The 23061-nt window shown below is 30.4% G+C and overlaps 1 protein-coding gene and 1 pseudogene across 1 annotated transcript; both read left to right on the top strand.

Annotated features, from left to right (window-relative positions):
• The first annotated feature begins 9456 nt into the window (after window positions 1-9456).
• On the top strand, window positions 9457-15276 carry LOC100810111 (uncharacterized). The gene is made up of 6 exons (XM_003529929.4): window positions 9457-10547; window positions 13539-13594; window positions 13671-13901; window positions 14154-14445; window positions 14690-14886; window positions 14980-15276. Exons 1-6 carry the CDS (start codon window positions 9576-9578, stop codon window positions 15131-15133), a joined length of 1902 nt encoding a protein of 633 aa, XP_003529977.1. The 5' UTR covers window positions 9457-9575; the 3' UTR covers window positions 15134-15276.
• A 909-nt stretch (window positions 15277-16185) lies between these two features.
• On the top strand, window positions 16186-18979 carry LOC100810639 (histone deacetylase complex subunit SAP18-like; annotated as a pseudogene).
• Window positions 18980-23061: the final 4082 nt, after the last annotated feature.

The following is a 23061-nucleotide window of genomic DNA, read 5'->3' on the forward strand; positions in this document are numbered from 1 at the left end:
ATCTATATATGTATGTATCCGGATATAATATATCCACAAAAAAATAGAGGGGGGGGGGGGGGGGGGTGAAATGAAATAAAGTGAGAATTGAAGTCACATGACATTAATAATTTTTCTACACATGTGGGGTCCAATGATATATTCCACACAACATCACCAATAACTTATTATCCCCTTAGGCTTTTAGGGTGGGTAGTTTAGGGCTTCTAGTTGGAGAAAGCTTTCATGGGTGTGGAAAGGGACATTAATGCCAGTCTCCATTTTTGGGGTGTGGCCCCCTCTCACTGTTGCCATCAGCCACTTGAGCTTTCAAGTCCTCTCATCTCTTCACCACTACTGAGCGTGCTTGCTGGCTTTGCATTGCTTCCCTTTGCAGTGAATAGGGAACAAAGAGTACGCAGTTTTTTGAAATTGTAGTTTGTCTCTTACTTGAAAATTTAATTCATTTCATTTGATTTTTCCCTAACTTTGCGACCTGAATGGTTGTGGATATTAGGTGGGGAAATGCATGATGATGATGATGATAGTTGCGAGACATGACACTGCACCTTGTTCCCAGCATCGAGCGTTGAACTTTAAAAGAGGCCACTTTCATAGCACTGCACCTCATGTGCACCGTGGGGCTAGCTACCCTTTGCATGTTTTCCAATCCCCCCTTTCATGTAGAATTTGTGGTAACTTGATCGTGTCCTACTCATTTAATAAATAATGGAAATTAACTTTCTTTTCGTACTAGGTCATTAATTTGAAGAATCCATCAATAAAATTAATAATTATTTTTTGTCAAAAAAAACTTAATTGATAATATTTAGTAAAGTTTCTCTTTTTAACTAGGTGATTTTTTTTATCTACGAGATCTAAATTTAAGATCTTAACAAATTTGAACTCAATTTTACTTAAATTAATAATATGTTGGCTAGTGGAAATTAACTTAAAATTATATGAATGAAATTCAAAAATAGAAATTTATTTTGTGTGCATATCTGTAAATAATGAAAGTGAGATTGAAATATCTTTAATCATATATGACATATTTAAATATATTTAAGGTATTATAAAAAAAAATTTAATTAATTAAAATATAAAAAATAAGAGAAAAAAAAGGAAAAAACTAAGAATTGAATCAAAATTGTAAATTTAACAAAATAAATAACGAGACTATAGTTATATTTTAGTCAATATAATATGCAAAATTATGTCAGAGAAAATTAAACAAACTTTATATACCTACGTCTTCTTTTATTTGAAAATTATACATAACTTCTTCGAATTATTATGATATGCTATATTTACACCCAAATTAAGGAAATGTTAATCATTTAACAAACACATGTCAAACACATGACTTTTATTTTTAAGAATATTTTAAAAACTAAAATGTGTTTTAATTTACTAATAAATCCTTTGCAATTAGCATGGTTTCAACATTTTTCTCATCCATCCACTACAACAACATGATCAAGCTACACAACCAACTCCATTCATTGTAGCAACCATGCTTTAGCCATCATATATTGAATCGCCTCCAACCCCTTAATATCTTCCATTGATCATATCTAACCCATGACTCGCTAAATTAATCCACCCTTAACAACTGCCACCATGCCACCACCCTCATCCCCTCAAAACCACACCAATTCATTGTTTATATTCTTCCCACCCTGTTAAAACCAAAAACAAATCCACCACAGTAGAGTTATGTTGTCGTGTTCTACTTAAGAGATCAAAAGTTGTGAGAAAAAATGGGATTGTATTTCGTAGTTAGGATGACTTTTACACATTCACAATCACGGCACATGAAGAAATGAAAATTTGCAAATACAGGGTTCGAGCTAGGATCCCAGAGAAGAGGGGGATGGTGGGAAAAGGCCAGGTTTAATTTATGGGGTTATTTTACAACTCACAGTAACGGAGAAAGAAAAAATGTGTGTGTGGGTGCATGTAATGTATATATCTCAATAATGCAGAGGAGACGTGTGTAATTGCATGAATGACTTATGTGTATGTTTACTCAAAAGCAAAGTGTATTAACAATAATTTATAAGTAGTAAATTTAAATCTATTCAAAATCTCACTTTGTAGGCATTTCTCTTGGTCTCAAGGGAGTTCCTTGGCCACCCGATAATTAGATAAAATTACTTGCAATCTGAACTTACAATAATCCTTTGAATTTGATCACTTCTTGTTTTTCCAACATACAAGTGAATCTGAGGGTATCTTCCATTCTTCCCTTTCTTGTCAATTTTTGTACCTAAAAATGTATAGTCACTTATACAAATTAAACCCAATCCTGATCGATCAATCATACACCTATTTTTGGGCCATGTACTGGCAAATAACCGAATATTATTACTAGCAAAATATCTCTCTTGATTTGAAATTTTTTAATTTTTAATTTTAGAAAATAAATGTTAAATTATATTTTTTTTCAATATTTTTATAGGAAAACAAAAACAAAAAAACAAGGTAAAAAACCATATTTTTATAAATAAAAGTAAAAGATACATAAATTGAAAATATTTTTTCAAACAAAATAACCCTCACCAAAGGGCTTTGCATTCCGTATATAGAGAGAGTAATTTTACTTACATGACCACATTCACTAGTAAATTAATTATGTTCTACCATTTTTACTTTAGATTTTTTTTCTTGTTTTTTTATAAATATATAAGTTTATCTTTCATTCAAAGCAATTTTATTGAAAGTATGTTCCTATCCTAACCGCATGTTTAGGTCTGCATCTTTTGAGTTTTGACAATTTGATTCACAGGGGCCTTTTGTAGAAGGAAAAAAAATGTGTGCACGGTAATCATGAATCCTAAATATTATAAATATTATGATTCTTAAGAATGATTAAATGTGTTGGATTAATCATAAATAATATTATATAAGTTTCATGCGAAAGTAAAATAATATATTTACTATAATCTTCAAAAGGAAAATATTTACTATAATCTTTAATTATTTACCTTATTAGATAATTTAATTAGAATATTGTGATATTTTTATCGTAATTAAACTTATTTTTTAATTAGAGAAACTTAGATTTCTTTCTCCTCTCATGATAATATTGTGGTGTAAACTTTGACCAAAATTTTTTTGGGGAAAAATTGTTTCATGATAACATTATTTTTTAAAAATCACACCAAACATGAAAAATTAACATTTCCAACTTTAGATTCTTTAAAAACTAAATTTTTTTATTCATAGGAATTGATCGAAGAATTTATAAATGTACACTCCTCACATTGATTTGATGCTGAGCTTGTTTTTCATTGAAAAAAACGTAAAGTCGTTGGGGCTGCATCCTGAACAGATTTTAGTTGTCACAACTTGAAAGGAAAAATTTATTTTCCTATTAGTTCTCTTCCAAGATTATGTCTTTTTGTAAAAAAAAAATATAATTTTATTTCATCTTTTCAAAAAGTATTTTTTAAAAATTATCTTCATAAAATGTCATTTTTAAATATAATTTTTTTCTTTAATTTTTTTACTCAAATCTAAACTTAACGGACACATAAATAAGCATCTTATGCATTTTAGTAAAATAAACATTACTATTACAAAATACCAAGAAATTTGAAGGCCATAGTGCAAGAATTAATTGAGGTGTCATATAAGTTCAAATAACACCAAATATTTCAGTATTAATTGCGAACTGTTAGGGGTTTTTTTTTTTTCATGAATACATTCTTTCTTTCTTTTGTTTTTTTTCAAATGTACACTACTTTGTAATTTGATTTCTAATATTATATTATATAATATTTTTAATTGGTTTTAAAATTACTTATTTATTAAATTAAATTTATAATTTTGTTTTTTATTTTTTATTTTTTATTTTTTTAAAGAAAAATATAAAGATAAAGAAAAATAAAAAATATTGGATAAAATTAGAGTATAATTTTTTAGCTACGTTGTATATAATTTTGTAGTTAAATTTATGTACTGTTGATATTTTTTTTGTTATGTTCGTTAATTAAAAAATAAGAAAATTAGTTATTAGTATTAAAACAAATTAAAAAACAGATTGAAAAAATAATTAATATAATCACACTTTTATTATAACAGAGACTCAATCTCCACTTCAAACACGACCACTTAGAAGGTAGATAGAGTAAATGTTACAATCCCCCAAAGCTGTGTGATTATGGTGAATATCAGACTAGTGTTTTCACGTTATGGCTGTCGGTAAATCTATCCATCTTGATATCATGAACTGTGTTGATGTTATTCACTTTACAACATATTTTGTGCGTTTAGGAGAACTCTTTTGATTTACTATCACACGAATCAAATCAATGTGACAAGGATATGAATGAGATCAGTGGGGTCCTGATATCCAAGGAAAAAGAGGACGGTAAAAAGGTTGTTCTATTTCAACTCGCTTTCCTACTTAAATAGATGAAGAAGAAAATGAACGAAAAAATAGAAAAAAATGTGAAATTTGATCATAACAGAAACAATTGTTCTATCATATCTTCATTTTAAGTTTTTTCTTGTCCAAGTATAATTGTTTAAGTATTTTATTGATAATACAATATAATATTCTTCTATAAATAAATTGTTAAACAAAGAGTCTTATCATTTTTAATTAAATCTAATTACATAAATAAACTAATTATATTTAGTAATATAATTATATTAAAAATAATTATATTAGAAAATTCAGATATTAAATGAAAATATTCACCTAAAAAATATATTAAGTAAATTAAATAATAAAATAAAAAATAATTATATTTAATAATATCATTTTCTTTAAAAAAAATAAAATTATAAAATTTAATTTAACAAATAAGTAATTTTAAAACCAATTAAAAAATTGTATAATATAATATTTATACTTTATAATATTTTAAATTTAAAAAAAAACAAAAAGGAAAGAAAGTGTATTTACATTTTTTTGAATTTGCAGCTGTAAGATCTCTTTGGTCAAATATGAATCAAAACACAAAGTCCAAAATAGTGTAGATTGGGAATTAAATTACAAAAGTAGTATATATTGAGAGAAAAAAAAAACAAGAGAGAAGATATATTCACACAAAAAAAACCAACAAACCAACTGTTAGGCGCCGGACCTCTCTAAGTAATCCGTGTAACCTTCACTTTCTCCTGTTAGTTATGAATGGGAAAAGTGAAGAGAAACAATGCATGAAAAAAATGTGCAAATGTTCTTTTCGGTATGATGTTGAATTGGTGGTAATGGCTTAGAAAAACATGTTTGGATCCCCATGACATGGATCACTAACACTATGTTCAAAAACATTGAGAATAGAATAATCATGTAAATTAATTTCTACAAATTATATTCGAAATGTAAAACTAATAACCTATAAAACAACTTGTGTTTGGATTCACATTGTTTATGTGTGTATCATCATTTTTTTATGTCAAATTTATTGTAGATGTAGAAGTTATTAAGAGTTGTTTTTCACTTGACGTGTGTTTTAACATCCGATAATTTAAATTGAACACGCTCTTATAGTTAGTTGCTTTTATGACAAACGTGGATTGATGGCGCTCAACTAAACACGCATGAAATGTTGTATGATTTGCTGTTTAACTTGTTAGAAAATAAAAATGATGGGGGAAGGAATTGAAAAAAAAAATGGTTGATTTAACATGCTACTAAGTACTAATTGTTTTCTACAAAACTCGCTCGAAATAAGTAGGCTCACATAGTCTTGTAAGTTATAGACTGATTGTCTGAGTTTCAAACCAAAATGACAAGATTTTTTAGGCATTTTGAAGTGCAATTTAATCATCTGCACACTTTATTTTTATGACAATTTAATCTCACCCCCAGCTGAAAATTTTCATGAGTTTGGTCTTAATATATTCTTAAAGCCCACTTTATCTTTCCATGTAGGCCTATGGATTATGGGTTGGAAAGTTCATGAGAGTTCACCCGTGGTTTACTATAATTAGTTACAATTATATATAATTGATGAAATATCCATTACAAAAAATCAAATTAAACTCATTATGGAAAGTGATAAATATCAATGAATTCTAGATTGGGAAATCTAAAAAACAATATGCATTCTAAATTACTCAATCCTAAACTATGTTACATAGGTTATGGACCATCAATTTTGAAAGTTAGTATAGTTATGGATTTAATAATATGAAACACAAGATGCATTCTAGATTACTCAATCCAAAACTATACCAATATAATTCTGGAATAAATGACTGATAAGTAATACAATATAGTTATGAATTGGGTATTCTTGAATGTATATTGTAGTCAAGATTATCTAATCTAGAACTGTTACATAACTTTTGGATCATCTATTCTGATATTATGTTATTAGTATATTTTTGAATTGAATAATCAAGAACACAATATGCATTTTGGATTACTCAGTCCAGAATTATACTAACATAACTGCAGAATTTCTTATCCAAAAAGAAATATATTTTGCTTACTAATTATACTAACATATTCTGGTATTATGTTAGTATATTTTTTAATTGAACAATCAGGAACACAATATGCATTTTGCATTACTCAGTCCAGAATTATACTAACATAATTGCAGAATTTCTTGTCCAAAAAAAATAAAAATTTTGCTTACGAATTACCCAATCCAAAAATATAAGGAGAGGTTAAAAAAAACCTTATCAACTTAGTGTGACCAATGGCTTCACCATCTACATAAGAAATTAGAAGACGAAAGAAGGGAATGTCTCCTTCAATAACTCAAATTGTTGTTTTGAGCAAGGGAAATCAACGAGGGAGGTTGACAGAGAGAGACAACGAGACTTTCAGAGGGAGAAAAATAGAAGGAACAAGCAAGAAGATGTAATGGGGTGAATGAAGGTGTAGGTCAAATGAGAAGAAAGAAAGTGAGAGGCCAAGTTATAGTACATAGAGATATTTTGGGGATTTTAATAATTCAAGAGGTGCAAGTAGAAAAAAGGGACAGGGCGCAAAAGCCTAATTAAAATGGGCTATGTTATGTTCTTTACAAAAGATGATTTTACAACTTTTTTTTTTTCTTAAGTGTTAAAGTTTTGGGAACATGCACTTACAAGGACTGCTCGAAAACAAAACTAAGCGTAAGCACTAAGCACTCACAATGAGTAGGACTAAATCTCTGCATATTTAAACAGGGAGAAATGTGAAGAACATACCTTTATTTGATCATTCTCTATTTTATTTTATTAGTTAAAATTTATTAAGTTCCATATATCATATCTAATTAACCTTAAAACTAAAAAGGCAACTATATATTGTTTCAAAATTGTGTTAAAAAACACTTTTTTCAACGTTTTTTTTTTTGTAAGGTTAGGCAAATAAAAAACTATTTTCCAATTTTTTTTTCATATAGTTTCTACTGGGGATATTATTATGTGGAGTACAACTCGTGGAAAGCGTGGACTTAGGAGAAATGCGTGACTCAAAGTAATCTTTGCCTCCAATAGATGACTGCATCACTTTTCCATCACAGAGGGATACATAAAACCAAATCAATTCCATTGGCCTTTATAATGCTTGATGTCTTATTCTCCCCGAATATGCCAAATGTGACAAAGTAACACCAAAAGTCGTGAATCTTGAGGTAATTAATGTTCTTTATATTCAACATAGGTTATTAGTTAGTTGGGTGTTATAAGAGGGTTTGGTTCCACAAATTGCCAAACCTTGTATTGTGTTGTTCATCTTTTGATTGTGTCCGAGTAAGACTGGGTTAATATAGAAACAGCCAGCTATTCCACCTGTTTGAAAGACAATTTGACTCTTGGATCTTGTCAACGCTACACAATTACAAACCTAGTCAACCAATATCTAATATCTAATTCAGGAGGCAACTTTCCTTTTTACTATAAGCACAAACATACCCTAATTATTTTTTGTGCTAATATGCACATCTTATATGTCAATAACACATTTTTTTAACACACTCTAATATATTTTAATTGAAATTTATTAAAAATTATTTTATTTCTTACATAAACAATCCTACTCAAATCAGATAAAAATATAAATATATTTTCATATTTCAAATTCAAACTTACTACCGTATAAAAAAATAACTCAAAATTACTTATTAAACAAAAACAATAGTTACATTACATGATCTATGATCTATGATGCACTTGATAATATTACTTCTTCTTTTTTTTTTCTATCATACTGTATTATTTACTATATTTATTCCTGTGTGCTTCTCTTAGTATGTATCAATTAGGCTTAAGTATCTACGGATGATTTCCCATTTTATAATAACACAATGTCAATGTGGCATGAAACATACAAAAGGGCATCTTGGTCAATGACACATGTTCTCTCATGAGGAGACTGTTTCTCTGCACATCTCTTCTACATTGCGTGTTGGACTCCATACACTTGCTGAGACTGACGTGACATTATTAATTTTGCTTCTTTTTATTTCACACGGTTTTGTTTGAAAATGAGTAACCATTTATTTTGCTTTTATTTCGACAAACAGTGACAATCATCAAATTATATAACTTTTCAAAAATTAATTTGTGTGTATAAATAATATTTTAGTAAATTTATATAAAATAATACCTTGCTTTTTCGGATAATAAAATACAATTAAGTATGTTTCTAAATGTTTTGCAAGTCTCAAAATTAAAATAAGTTTATTAATATTTCTTAATAAAATTAATCTATACATTAAATTGGCTTTCTTAAAAAATTATTCAAACCGGTGATTTTGCAGCAATCCAACATACCATTACAATAATAACTATTTTGTGTGTGTGTGCATGTTATAATAATATCTATAGTTCTGCAGTAAAAAAATTATCTATAGTTCTTTACGACCCTCTTCGTACATTCCTGTTTACATAATTAAATAATATTTAATTTTTAAAGTTTCAGTTTTTATATTATCATTTAATTCATCCAATCAAAATATACGTTGGGTTAAATAATTTTTTTACATGTAATTAAAATTAGTAAATTTGATTTTAGTTTTTGTTAGAATCAATTTTTTTTCTATTGTTATATATACTAGTAATTCCTTAATTTATAATCTCAAGGTACTCTTTCAATTGCCATAAAAAAAAAAAAGCACTCATTCATTTTTTTTATATAAAAAAAGTACACATTCACAGGATTCTTGTTTTTAAATATAAATAATTTAAAATAAAATATTGTATAATTTATAAAGAAATCAAGCTCTAGCACAAATAAAATAACTTAATGAAATCATAAATTAATAAAAAAATAATTTAGACCAAGACATTTCTTGTAAGAGACACTTTTGTTCAAATTTAAAATATCCATTGTATGATAGAGTTGGCTCTTCTACAAAACAATTTCTCCATATATAATTTGAATCCGGAAAACTTACCTATAGAAAATACAACATATACAACTTAAACTAAATAATATATTAGTTAACAGTTAATATTTTTGATAATATATTAGTACTAAGGAAAAAAAAACACACGTTTGCCTATTCCCGAATTTGACATTTTCCCGGTATATTCCCCCTAAAAAAAAACCTAACAAGACCAACTGAATCTCGTATTATTCCATTATCATTTCCAAATCCTCTTCTCTTTTCTTCCCATCCTACGATTCTTTCTCCATAATGGGTTCCGAAGAGAGCGGCACGGAAATTCAGAATCCAACACACACACAAACACAACAACATAGTAATCCTACTAATGTTTCTTCCCCCGAAAATCACGCTAACGGCTACCAACACGTCACCGCCAACAACAATGACACTGAAATCACTTCCCATCATGGCGGTGAACACGCCCAGAGTGACAGGCAAGTAACTCTAGTTGTCCACCCTCATTCCCTTCTTCCCATGCCCGTGCCACCGCAGAGTTTCAAAGTAAGCCATAACGACGTCGTTTCCTTGAACGACTCGAACTTCTCCGTAGGAAGCTTCCTCCGCCAGCGCAGCAGCGACCTCTCCGCCGCGATCGTGAAACGCGTCTCCTCTCTCCGCCAATCCATGGAAGAAAACAACGACAACGATATCGACGGGGAAGAGAATCGCGAAGTGACGGAGTTCAACCTCTCCGGCGTCAAGGTCACCGTGACGCCCAAGCCGGAGAAGGAAACCTCCATCAAAGGACGCATCAGCTTCTTCTCGAAATCAAATTGCAGAGACTGCACCGCGGTGCGGAGATTCTTCAAGGAGAAAGGAATAAAATACGTCGAGATAAACGTCGACGTTTTCGGCGAGAGAGAAAGAGAGCTGCGCGAGAGAACCGGGAGTGGTTCGGTGCCGCAGATTTTCTTCAACGAGAAGCTGATCGGAGGTTTGGTGGCACTGAACTCGCTGCGGAACAGCGGGGAGTTTGACCGGAGAGTGGCGGAGATCGTCGCCGGGAAGGTCGCCGGCGGCGACGCGCCGGCACCGCCGGTTTTTGGGTTTGATTACGTGGAGGAGGAGCGCGCAGACGAGATGGTTGGGGTGGCTAGGGTTTTGAGGCTGAGATTGCCGATTCAGGACCGGTTGAGGAGGATGAAGATGGTGAAGAACTGCTTCGAAGGGAACGAGTTGGTGGAGGCGCTGCTTCAGCACTTCCACTGTTCGCGTAACGAGGTACGTACGCTTCCTTCGTATACGTACCGTATGCCTACGTATTTTTTATTTTTTATTTTTCATTGGTATTGGTATTGTCGTTGTATAAGTATCTGATCAATTTTAACCGCCATGATTTTGTGGTATCACTGCTAAAGAAGATTGCTAGTGATATACTTAATTGCACTATGCTAAAGAAGATTGCTAGTGATATACTTAATTGCACTATTAAATGCTAGTAATATCACTCTTAAAGACTTAAGAGTAGTACTATTTACCACTCTTTTAAAAAGTGAGTACAATTTTTAAAATTGATTCAGATTTATTGAATTTTTTTAAAAAATAGTATTACTTATTTAATAAATTACATTTGCAATTTTTAATAATTTGTGAATAATAATAAAAAGTGTCTTTGAAAAAACATGTTGTTTGTGTTCCTCCATTGTTAAAAGGTTCACTAGTTTCAAATAATTACTTAATTATACTATGAATTTTGCTGTTTTTTCAATTTTTTAAAATTTTATTTTATTTTAATTGTGTAACTTTAATTCATGTTAAGCTAGTATATAGTATTTACTAGAGTACAATATTTTTGCTAACGTAATATTTTATTATATCATCAGATTAACGTTTTTCTTAAATATTATATGTTAAATTAATATATAAATGAAAATTATATAATTAAAATAATGAAATAAAATTTATTAAAAAAATGAAAAAAAATGGGAAATTGCGAAAGTAGGCTATCGAAAAGAGCCTAAAATAGTTGAAATTTCAAATTTGTAATGAGTGAGGTATGGGGAGAGAAGGGAGTGAGATATGGGAAAGAAAGAGGGTTTTGATTGTTTTTTGGGTAGAAGCTTTTGGATATGGCAAAGAAACATAAGCTGTAATAATGACACACACGGGGCGTACGATCATAACAATGCTCGTGTCTTGGAAGTTTATGATTTGGTTTCCAATACTATGAGGCCTAAGTATAAATGAATAATATTTTATTGAGATAGTAGGTTAAAAACGGCTCTACAAATTTTATTTTAATTTTTATGCTAAAGGGAAGCTGGGGAAGGGGGTTGTTTAAAAGTGGTCTATTAAGTTGGTATAAAATATTAATAGAATGTTTTAAAATATATTTCATTGGTTTTGATTTACAAAAATTATACTTTTAATTAGTAAAAAAGTATCTTTAATATTATTCATTTTATAATGACATCCTTTTTTTCTTCTTAAATTTGAAGGTGGTCACATTTAAATATTTCCATTAAATTTGGTAATACAGTATGTATATTAGCTACTGTTATCATGTACTACTACCTAAAAAAGACTAGCTACTGTTAATAATTAACAATAAATGCCGAGGGTGTAAGTTTCCAATTCCATGAGCTTATACAATTTGTAAAGTCAACCTAGTTACACAACAAGGTCCCAGGCCCAAATGGGAAATTGTGTTGGCTGCCAAGTGCCACTCACATCCAATGGAACAGTCAAACTCACATTTTCATATTTTGAAAATTTCAATCATATTTTCAATTTTTATTTTATTTTCACTTTTTTCCACAACTTTTTTGCGGTATGTCACGGGATGTTTTATCATAAAATAAAATATTAACCAGCTTCATTTGTAACTAAAACAAAAGATTAATTATTAGTTTCTTACAAAGTTGTGCTTGGCTCGTTCGGCACGGCATTTTGGTAATCAGCCACTTGGGTAGCATCAGTAGCTAAAATTCTCATGGACTTTTTCCATTATAAATAAACAAATTATTCAACGGCTTTTAATTCATTTGGGAATGGTGCATTTAAACTAATGATAACACAAGGTGGTAGTGGTCAAAAAATAGACTATCATGTCGTGATTTATCCTAGTTGAAAGGCAAACTACGTGCGCAACATTTAGCAAAATTCAACCACAAATGAGAGACAAGGTTGTTGTTGATATTTTGTGGTTGAGGATTGGCACGCCATAATTGCTAGTGTATGAATTTTACTCTCTGAATATGATATTTTATGTCCCACTTTCAAACAGTTCTTCTCCTTTCTTATGTTTCTGTGATGATCTAGGAAGGTTAATTAGAAATTTTAAATAAAATATATCAAAAAATTATTAGAAAATCTAATATTTGGAGTTTTTTTAAATAAATTAATATGGGAAGAATGGTGATTGTTGGTATGTGTGTGGTGATCATTTTTAAATTAAGTGACTTTATAAATGTAAAAAGTAGTTGATTGCTTATTTATAAAAGTCATTCAGAAGTTATTCAGCACCACGATAAATAAAGGTACTTGCAAAGAAAAGAGGCACCTAAAATAAAAGAGGTCATGTACCTAAGCAGAGATATACGAGTCTAAGAGACATGAGATAATCTCTTAGGAACAAAAAATGTTATTATTCCTAGTAGCTCAAGAAATAATTAGGTTTGTATAGTGATAATCTCTTATGATACACTGTTGAAAAAAGTTTTTTAAATTTGTCTTTAAAACATGCATGCAATCTTTAACTATGATAACATAGGAAAATGTTAATAACATTCATTTAACACATTCTTTTGAACATTTTTTTATTTGCTCAAATTTAATGGAAATCATGAAAAATTTTGGTTCCCACTTCTCATTTAATCAGTTTTACGTATGATTTTTATTTTAATAATTATTAAAAAAATTAAATAAATATTAAAAAGAAAAAGCTGTAAGTAAGGGCGTCTTAAAGTTCCTCGGCCAAATTGGAGTACAGAATCATTCCCAAAGATCTATGTGGCATATGCGAACCGTGAATACCATAGTTTTAATAAAATTTGACCAATAGTAGAGAGTAGGCAGGAAGGAATGTATTAGAAAGTGTATTCTTAATTGTAACACTCTTAAGAAGTATATATCAAACCACCTTAAATTCATGTATGTTCATTGTATTCTCTATTACACTCCAAAGTCTTCCCAACTTTTATCCCTGTTGTAAGTGGTTTTTCTTCCAACACCCTGAAACTAAAGTGTTTTGTATTCCAAACTAACATATAGGCCGTTGACATCGGGAAACAATTATCCAAGAAGCACTTCATCCATCATGTTTTCGGGTAAGAAAAGAGCTTTTGAGCCTAATATTTCAATATGAATCACAGTCTTTTGAGCATTGGTAACTTTCTTCTGCAGTGGAAATGATTTTGAGGAGGGAAATCACTTATACCGTTTCCTCGAGCATGAACCCTTTATACCCAGATGCTTTAATTTTCGTGGTACCACAAATGATACTGAACCAAAGACTGCAGATTCAATATGCGCGAGGCTTACCAAGATTATGTCTGCCATTCTTGAATCTTATGCCTCTGATGATAGGCAACATGTTGATTATGAGGCCATTAGCAGAAGCGAAGAATTTCGTAGGTATGGTAGCACTAATGTAATGTTTTATATACTGTTTATTTCGTTATATAATGTGAATGCAAATGTTTTTCAAATATTTTCACCTATTAATCAATTATATTTTATGATTTGAGTCAACTGTGAAATCTGCAATGCCTATTTTTCACAGTTTTGGGGTGGCTCCATCTCTAGTTTGCCAGTTTTTTTTCTCCATAATTAACACCTATTTATTGTCTAGAGTTATTATCTTACTAATTTTGCTTCTAACTGCAGGTATGTAAATTTGACTCAGGATCTGCAGCGAGTGAATCTCTTGGAACTATCAGAGAACGAGAAGCTTGCGTTCTTCTTAAATTTATATAATGCCATGGTCATCCATGCTGTTATTAGCGTAGGGTGTCAAGAAGGCGTAATTGATAGGAGATCCTTCTTAAGTGATTTCCAGTATCTGGTTGGAGGGCATCCTTATTCTCTTAATCTTATTAAAAATGGTATCCTCAGATGCAATCGGAGGTCACCATATTCCTTAGTAAAGCCCTTTAGCACAAGGGACAAGCGGTTAGAGGTAAACAACTTTTTCTTTTCTGTTATGCATTATCCTTATTATGGCATTTCAAAAACTATATGTTTATTTTTCAGAATGTTTTTTGCTCAGAATTGCAGCCTTAACTTTTCTATATCATTTTTTCATTCATTTGTGTTATCCTTACGTTAAATTTCTATCTCCTATGGTAACAATACTGCTTACCATTTATGTACTACTATGATTGGTTATGAAAACAGATTAACCTGTTCCTGACAAATTGCAGGTTGCTCTTATCAAGTTGAATCCGCTATTACACTTTGGACTTTGCAATGGTACAAAGTCCAGCCCAAACGTTAGGTTCTTCACACCACATAGAGTTGTAGATGAATTAAGAGGTGCTGCGAGAGAGTTCTTTGAGAAAGATGGAATTGAAGTGGACCTGGAGAAGAGAACGGTTTATCTAACTCGGATTTTCAAGTGGTAATTAAGCAGTTAGAACATTTCTGGAGTATTGCTTCAGACTTAATTAAATTTTTAGCTCTCTTCATATTATTCTGTTTTTCACTTTGGCAGGTTCAGTGGGGATTTTGGACAAGAGAAAGAGATATTGTTGTGGATAATTAATTACTTGGATCCAAACAAAGCCGGCCTTGTGACACATCTCATGGGAGATAGTGGACCAGTTCATATCTCTTACCAGAATTATGATTGGTCAATAAATTCTTGAATAGTTTTGATCCAGGCATTCAGCTACTGAATATACGGTTTGTTTATTACACGTGTACCAGATTCTGTCATCTTACCTTATTCCATCCAAAGGGAGAGAGAATTTAAGTGATTTGATACCGAAACAGATTATTGTAGATGTGATATCATTTTTGCACCCCACATGTGCAGACCAGTAAAGTTATATGTAGAAACTCTAGATCATACATAGTTTGAATTGAGGTTTTTTTTTTTCAGAAAAAAAATAAAATTGTGGGCATTGTTAAATACAAATTCTTAGGTAGGAACTGATTCTACAGAGAATTGGCTATGATAACGCTGTAAAGCGCTTTGGAGTTGTAGAATGTCATCCTGGACTTGTTTCTTCGTCGGCTATTAAATTCATATAAGCCAGGAGCTCTACCCCTGTAAATATTATTGAACATGATTATAAATTTATAATACAATAAAGTAATTTAAAACAACGTATTGAATTATATAGTTTTAAATTTTAAAAGAAAATGAGTAATTATACTCATAAACGTATTACAATTTATCCAATTATTGTATATAATAATTTGGGTTGGATCATTTTAATTTTCTTTTGTGAGGACAAATTAAGAAAATGTTTACTTATGTTTTTATTTTTTTATTTCAATTTTTAATTACTAAATTGTTTTCAATTTATATGATATATATTTTTTTACTTGTAGGAATCAAATTCAATTATAAAAAGTTTACAATATTTCATGCACACTGTTTAACTAATTGAGATAGAGATTGGTACAAATTAAGGGTATGCAAAATTGAGAATTAGACAAAAATTGTGGATTCTATTAAATCAAAAAATTAAAATTACATATTAAGAATTGAAGAAGACCAAAATTACAATTTAGAAGAAAAAAACAAAATAAATATCAAATTACATTATTCAAATTCTCTCCAATTATACAATGGAAATAAGTGTTAGGCCCAAGCCCAAAAGAGGGGAAAGTTAGGCATAAGAATTCTCTATGTGGCTGCCCTGTGTCTCTCAAGTTGATTCATTATTAAGCTTTGCTTGAAGGAAAAGAGATGACTGAACGAGGAAAATGACAACCTGGAAGAGTGTTGCCTCGGCCTCCGAGAGGCCATCCTCCCTCTCGCTCTTGCTTGGAACCCATCGATCGCGAAAAGGTACTCTTCATTCTTCCTTTTTCTTCTTTTTCATTTTTTACGTATTATGAGCTATGAAATATTGACACCGGACATGACATGAACACAATATAGTATGAGTGTCATGTTGATATCGGACATTGAACACGACAAAGGATTGGAATGTCCGTGCTTCATAAATTATGAGTTATATGATTGACTTTGACAATAAAAGAACAGAAAATAAAAAGGAGAAAAAGTTTGAGAGTTCCATTCTCTGCAGGGAAAATAACAATTAATAATTAATAACTAATATTTCTTGATTAGAAAAAAGAAAAAACTCTGACACACAGTAACTATCATTCAGACATGTCCGTTACTTTTGCGAGTGTTCACTAAGATTGGGAGTCACCATTCCATGGAAGACTTTGCTGTCAGAGGCAAAGAGCCCGAGGACGAAGTCCAGATTTACACTTGGAAGGACGCTACTCTCCGAGAACTCACGGATCTTGTAACCTAATATTGCTGTATTGCTTCTTCACTCCAATTTTCTTTTTCTTTTACTCACTCTCTGTGTGTTTTGTGCAGGTCAAAGAAGTGGCTCCGGCTGCAAGGAGAAGAAACGCCAAGCTCTCCTTTGCCTTCATATTCCCTGACAAAAACGGCCGTTTCAAGAGGTAAATCAATCTGCTCTCTCTCTTTTCTGTCTCAGCTTAGGGTTTATTGTCCGTAAGTTTGAGGATGATGTATATTAATTTGGTTGTTAAGTAATTGCATCATGCATATCTAATTTTTATTGATGGGTGTGGACACATGAAGCTCAAGGTTTTAAATTGCATTCGCAGTCGCTGTTGCAATCTTTGACATTGCGGAGAATTGCAGGCAAATGCAGCCACAATTGTGATTGCAGTGCGGTTGTGGATTACCCAAAAAGGCAAAATCCTTGATATCATAGCTGCAATTGTGGTTGAATTCCTGATGTGTATTAATACTGACCCCTTTCTATTGTGTTTCGTCTGAATATGTTATGAAGTGGCATTCTGAACTTTACTAGTCTTTAACAGTGGAATAGTGCACAGGTCAAGTGTGTTGTCTATGCTTAATACATCATTTCAAACACAAGCAAATTGTAATATATGTGTAGAATCAATGGTCTTAGAGCTTATTTAAGCTTGCTGAAAATGAACAAAACCTGTAACAAATGCTTGTGAGTTTGTGAACTTCATTGTTGCTTGTTTGTGTTTTCAAAGGCGCGGTATGAATGCCATTGCGGTTCAGGCAACCCATGGCTTTTGCACACATGAAAAATTATCTTAATGTCCAGCTATTCAACTTGCTAACTAAGAATGCTGAAGGGATAAAATAGTTAGAATGTTAAAAGAATAACTATGCAAAATAGTAAACTGTTTTTTGTTTTCTTTGTCTAATCTTAATGCCTTTCTTTTTTTATTTTGACACCTCTCACCTCCAAAATTTACTCCCCCCACCCAATGTTTTTTTTTTTAAGTTTTGCCTTAGGTTACTGTTGCAGAAATATATATTATTTTGAAGTTGAACTCAATCTTTAAGTCTTTAATGCAAAGAAAAATAGATTGCCATATTTTCTTGCAGACTATTTAGTTCTTCCCTTCTCTTAAGATATGCTTGGACAATGGAATTGGAGTTATAGTTTAGAATTTCAATTTTGTTTAAAACTGAAACTAGTTCAGAATTATAGATTTTATGTTTGGCTTACGCCAAGAATTAGGGCATAGAATTAGAGTTCTAAATTCAATTACAATTCTATAGTTTAGATATTACATTAATTATAAATATCATTAAAATTTTATTTAACATTCTATTGTATGGAGTTGGCTTGGGTTTGGGAGAAATTGATCCCAATCAATCAAATGGGGTGGGTTGGGGGTAAAACAAATCAATTCAATGTGTAGGTTAGTTCAGGTCAGTTAGTCACATTAAAAAAAATGGAGGGGGTGGGGGATGGGTTCAAGTCTGAAATTTTATTGTCTTGAGACTCAACTCAAACTAATCAGGCTTTATTATGTTTGACCTGATCTAATCTAATTTTTAAGCTTCAGGTTACACCCCTCTCTCTAATTCTTAGATGTAGAATTGACAATTTTTAGGGTATTAATTGGAAATGACTCTAGCTACTTTAAAAGACTTGTGGAATTATGAATCTAATTTTAAAAAGACTTCCAAACATAAAAATTAGAATTAAATCCATTGGGTCAATTCCTTTCTCAATTCCAGATGCTAAACGAGCACATATAGTTTTAACTTTTAACGGCTTTCATGTTGAATCAATCTCATATTTTGTATTTTCCTCTTGATTTGTTCATGAAGGTGGGCAAGACATTATCTTATGGAAATGGAAGATTAGATGATGGCAAGGCATTAGCTGAACTTGGTTTTGAGGTAAAGATTTTTTTTTCCTTGCATTTATGTTTGATCATTTTACAAATTCTGTTGCTGACTTGGTTTGTAAATGTGCAGATCGGTGATCGGTGACTACTTGGATGTGTCTATTCTGTAGTTTATTGTGGATACTGGATAGCATCTCATCTTCGTTAAGTGTTTTGGGCTGGTTATATTTGAAGGCGCCTTGAAACACTTGGCTTAGAGTTAAGAAGACGAAACTCATGGAAATGTTTAGCTATTAATGTTACATGAACTAAAAAAGGACCAGTTTCTTTGGTTCCGAAAATGATAGATTGAGTATTTCAAATGCCTATTATCATCATGGTCCCTTCTCGTTCTTTTGTTCCCTGCAAGATAAAAGGAAAGGATAATGTTATAAGTGATCAATATTTAGATAGAATACCAAATTAATTAGGGAGTATCGTTGGATATCTTGATTCAATGGTAATAAATCTAATAAGCAGGAAGTGATGTCGCATTATTAGCATCATTACCCAAACGAGATGAAATGCAGGTTTTTTCCTCCCCCTCCCAATTGACTATAAGTCAAGGGTAGATGCACACTTTCCATACACTTACAAAGATAAATCTAGTGCTATTGAGCATAGTGTTGTTTCGTTTGCGGTTACTAAGAAAAAGGACTTGGAATCAATTTAAGTGAATTATGAACTGAAAACCAAGAAAATTTGTATTGATTAGATTACATAAAGCAAGTGGGGAACATGTATTGAATTAATGAAAGGAAAAGTTTTAACATAAAGACGGTCTTTTGAGGATGGAGATTGGATGAGCTATTGTAAAGAATTTATGTGGTTTTGGATAACTAAGTGGTAATCCGTAATCCTATTAGGCAATCTCTTTGCGTAAAGGAAAACTTTAGTGCTTGAGCACGTGCTACGCAAGGGCAAAATTTACTTTATAATGTATCAATATTAAGTGAATTATGAACTGAAAACTAAGAAAACTTGTAGTAAGTCATCATCACTCTTGATTCCCGCTGATTATTTAGAGGGTGTTTGGAACCCGTTGACACACCACATCCATTGCAAAAATCATGTTCAAAGGCGTCAATGATATAGAAGCTGTTTCTTATTGCTCCAGATGGATGTGAAGGGAAAATAGTAATCCACCATACAATTTGTTTAAAGTGAAATGATGTGAATTTCACTTTACATTGGAGACACGACACAAAAGTCACTTAAGACTGAGTGCCAAGTGTATGTTCTCATTGATGTAGCTGATTATGACAATTTAGTATTAATCCGTCCTTATATTGAAATTGCATGTCCTGTTATATTTGAATATGAGAGTATATTGAATTTGACAGCACTAAAGGACCAATGGTTGTTTTCGTCTAGTTGGTTTTTGGATTTATTGGTTCGTCGGTTTGTGTAATTTAAGTTTTTTCTTTTTGGTTTATCTTGGCACTCCTTGCAAAATTTCGTTGAGCCACAAACTGCACAACGAAAATCGATCACCCAACAATTTACATCAACTTCTCAAGTCTCAACAGTGATATTCAATTTAATGAAGGCAAAAATAAATGAAAAAAAAGAGAGATATTAAACTGTTCATGATAGTTAGTAATTCACATATGCTTTCATGGTTAATCAAGTCATCACTCCTTGCCCCCAAATAAAAAATGCACAACCATCCCCTTGTCTAACCTGCCCTCCACAAACCATCACCATACAACCTAATTAGTTGGTCCAATGAAATTTTGGAAGAAAAAAAGAAGGTAGATGTTAATATTTAATGTGTGGCAATTAATGTGTGTCATCATATTGGAATTTATTGTTGAACTACATATGCGCCACTAGTTGCGTGGGGTAGTATAACAACTTGCAGTGTATACGCCAATTCTTCCACAATGGTAAGTTAAAGACAAAAAATGAGAATAAGTTACTACAAATGAATGAAAGAAGAGCATGCGAAATATTGGTGGAAAAAGAATCAAGAAATCATTGCTATATTTGTGTGTTCAAACGACGTGCTAATTCGTAGTGGCTAAGAAACTTAAAATTCAGATTAAGAGAATGAGAAGAATCATGTTTCAGAAGATGTTATCATTGAGGCCTTTGAACTCGATTTTTGCATATTTATAGAAATTGTTGTATATCGTTAAAACTTAGATATAAATATTCTTATATATTTAATTTGAATTTTTTAAATATATTTTTAATGTTAAAAACCTATAAATAATGATTTATTTTTAGTGATTAGTATTGTAAGTTTGTAACTTTATGATATTACTGCATGTATTATTTGTTGTTATTATTATTATTATTTTATGGGTTTAGCTAGCATGTGCATGGAATTTTATTACAAGTATTAATTTAGATATTTTTTTTGTCGTACAATGGTGGTACTAACGTTTGAACCTGTAATCTCATACATAAGATGTTTTATTATTTTTTTCTTAATCTTAAAAATTAATTTGATGTTTTTTTTAATAAAAACTATTCTCTTTCATTATCTTTTTTCTATTAATTATCTTATTATTATTTCTTAGAGTAGTTTTTTTATTCAATTTTTATTATTACTGTTGTTGTTACTTTTACCACCACTCAGAAACACAAATATTATCGCACTTATGTATCTACATTTCTATTTTGTTATCATACTTTTTGTATTAAAATTAAAATACTTTTTCAATTTATATTACTATATGCACTGAAGTGTATGAGAATAATCTAGAGAACTTTAATTATATATACACATAAAATGTTAAAAATATTTCAAGAATAAAAAAAGGAAAAATATTACTTATGTATAATATTTTGCTAATTGGTAATGATAAGTCTTTCTTAATTGAGAAATCAAATAATTCATGCATTTCAGAACAATCTTTGATTTCCTTGCAATCAAAAACAACCAACCGTCAATTTTGATATTATTTTTAATTAACATGTAAGAAAACATACCAATAAAATAATAATATTAAATTGAAATTATTTTTAACCTTTCAAGGATTCTTATCATCCATAGTTTCTTGACTTTTGAAAAATTACAAAATAAGTCACACAAACACAATGTGAGTTTGATTATATTTCAAATTTATTAGCCATGCAGATCACTTGGCCAAAAGCAAAAAGTAAAATAATTGTCCAGGATTCAACAAAAAAACAAATGGGATATTCTTAAATGATACTCACTGAAAACTTCTTCCGTTGCATGCAAATTTAAGAAGGCAGTTGGTAAATTTTCTGCAACATCCATTGATAAAAGAGGAGAACCTAAAAACCAAAATGGGTCAAATCCAAAATCTCTACGAGATCAAGGAGAAGCAATGTGCAAAAAAGAGAAACGGAAAAGAAGAGGAAAAATAGAAAAAGGCAAAATGTGATGAAACATATTTTGTGAAATATTTTTGGAGAAAATGGGAGACTGTTTTGGAGCATTATGTAGTTATAAAAATGGGATCACAGGGTAGAAAACACCAAAGGATCGTGTACGTCAAAATTGGTGTGAATGGCCCCAGCAGCATTGTATTTGAATGATTATGTCAGTTTTCTTAACCGTGTAAAACAGTGAGGGGGTTTCTTTCGTGGGTGGGTAGAATGAGAGCAAATAAGAGAAACAAATACACATTTTCATGTCAGTCTACCTTTTTGGTGAATATTTATTTTTCCAAATTATCCTTTAACTAATACATGATTTTCTTTTTCAACAATCAAACGATGATAACAAAGTTGTCTTAGGAAATATGAACATCAAAAAAGGAATAATTATCTTTATTAATATTTATAGATTTTTATGTTATGTAGCGAATGTCACTATTATTACAACAAAAATTATTTATTATAAATCTAAAATATAATTTATATTTAGATTTTAATTTTAATTTTTACTATAGATTTTAATTATAATATAATTTATATATTTAGAAATATTTAATTATTATAAATTATAGCATATAAAAGAAGCACTTATCATGTAATGTACAAGTTAAAATATTATTTAAATCTTAACAGATAAAGTTATATCATCTATGTTTTTGATAGATATTAAACAAACCTTACTTTCAAAAAAAAAAAAATCCTATTTATTTAAACTTTAACTAAATTTATCACAATTCACATGTATCAATCCCATATCATTAGAAATTTCTCTTCAACGAAAGTAACTTTAGATTTTTTTTTCTCAACCTCTTTCCTTTTTTAATCTATCATTTTTAATATCTTTAATTTTTGATTAAATTTTAATATATTTAAAATAACTTATTAATATTTAATTTTTTTATTTAGTTTTGATAATAATTAAAAAAGATATAAGAATATAAATTATTTACCATAAATAAAAATATAATTTATATATTAAAAAATAGTATTTTAGCTTGCATAAAATAAATGTTTGTTTTGTATAACTAAAACTTGTAATTAATAAATACTTCTA

This window comes from Glycine max, chromosome 7 (genome assembly GCF_000004515.6).
Source record: "Glycine max cultivar Williams 82 chromosome 7, Glycine_max_v4.0, whole genome shotgun sequence".
Lineage (NCBI taxonomy): Eukaryota > Viridiplantae > Streptophyta > Magnoliopsida > Fabales > Fabaceae > Glycine > Glycine max.

Excerpts from the sequence above, each read along its gene's own strand:
- LOC100810111 (XM_003529929.4), top strand. The coding sequence starts at position 9,576 with ATGGGTTCCGAAGAGAGCGGCACGGAAATTCAGAATCCAACACACACA. Across the intron at positions 10,548-13,538 it reads TCCACTGTTCGCGTAACGAG|GCCGTTGACATCGGGAAACA; the intron begins GTACGTACGCTT and ends ACTAACATATAG. Across the intron at positions 14,887-14,979 it reads CTAACTCGGATTTTCAAGTG|GTTCAGTGGGGATTTTGGAC; the intron begins GTAATTAAGCAG and ends TCACTTTGGCAG.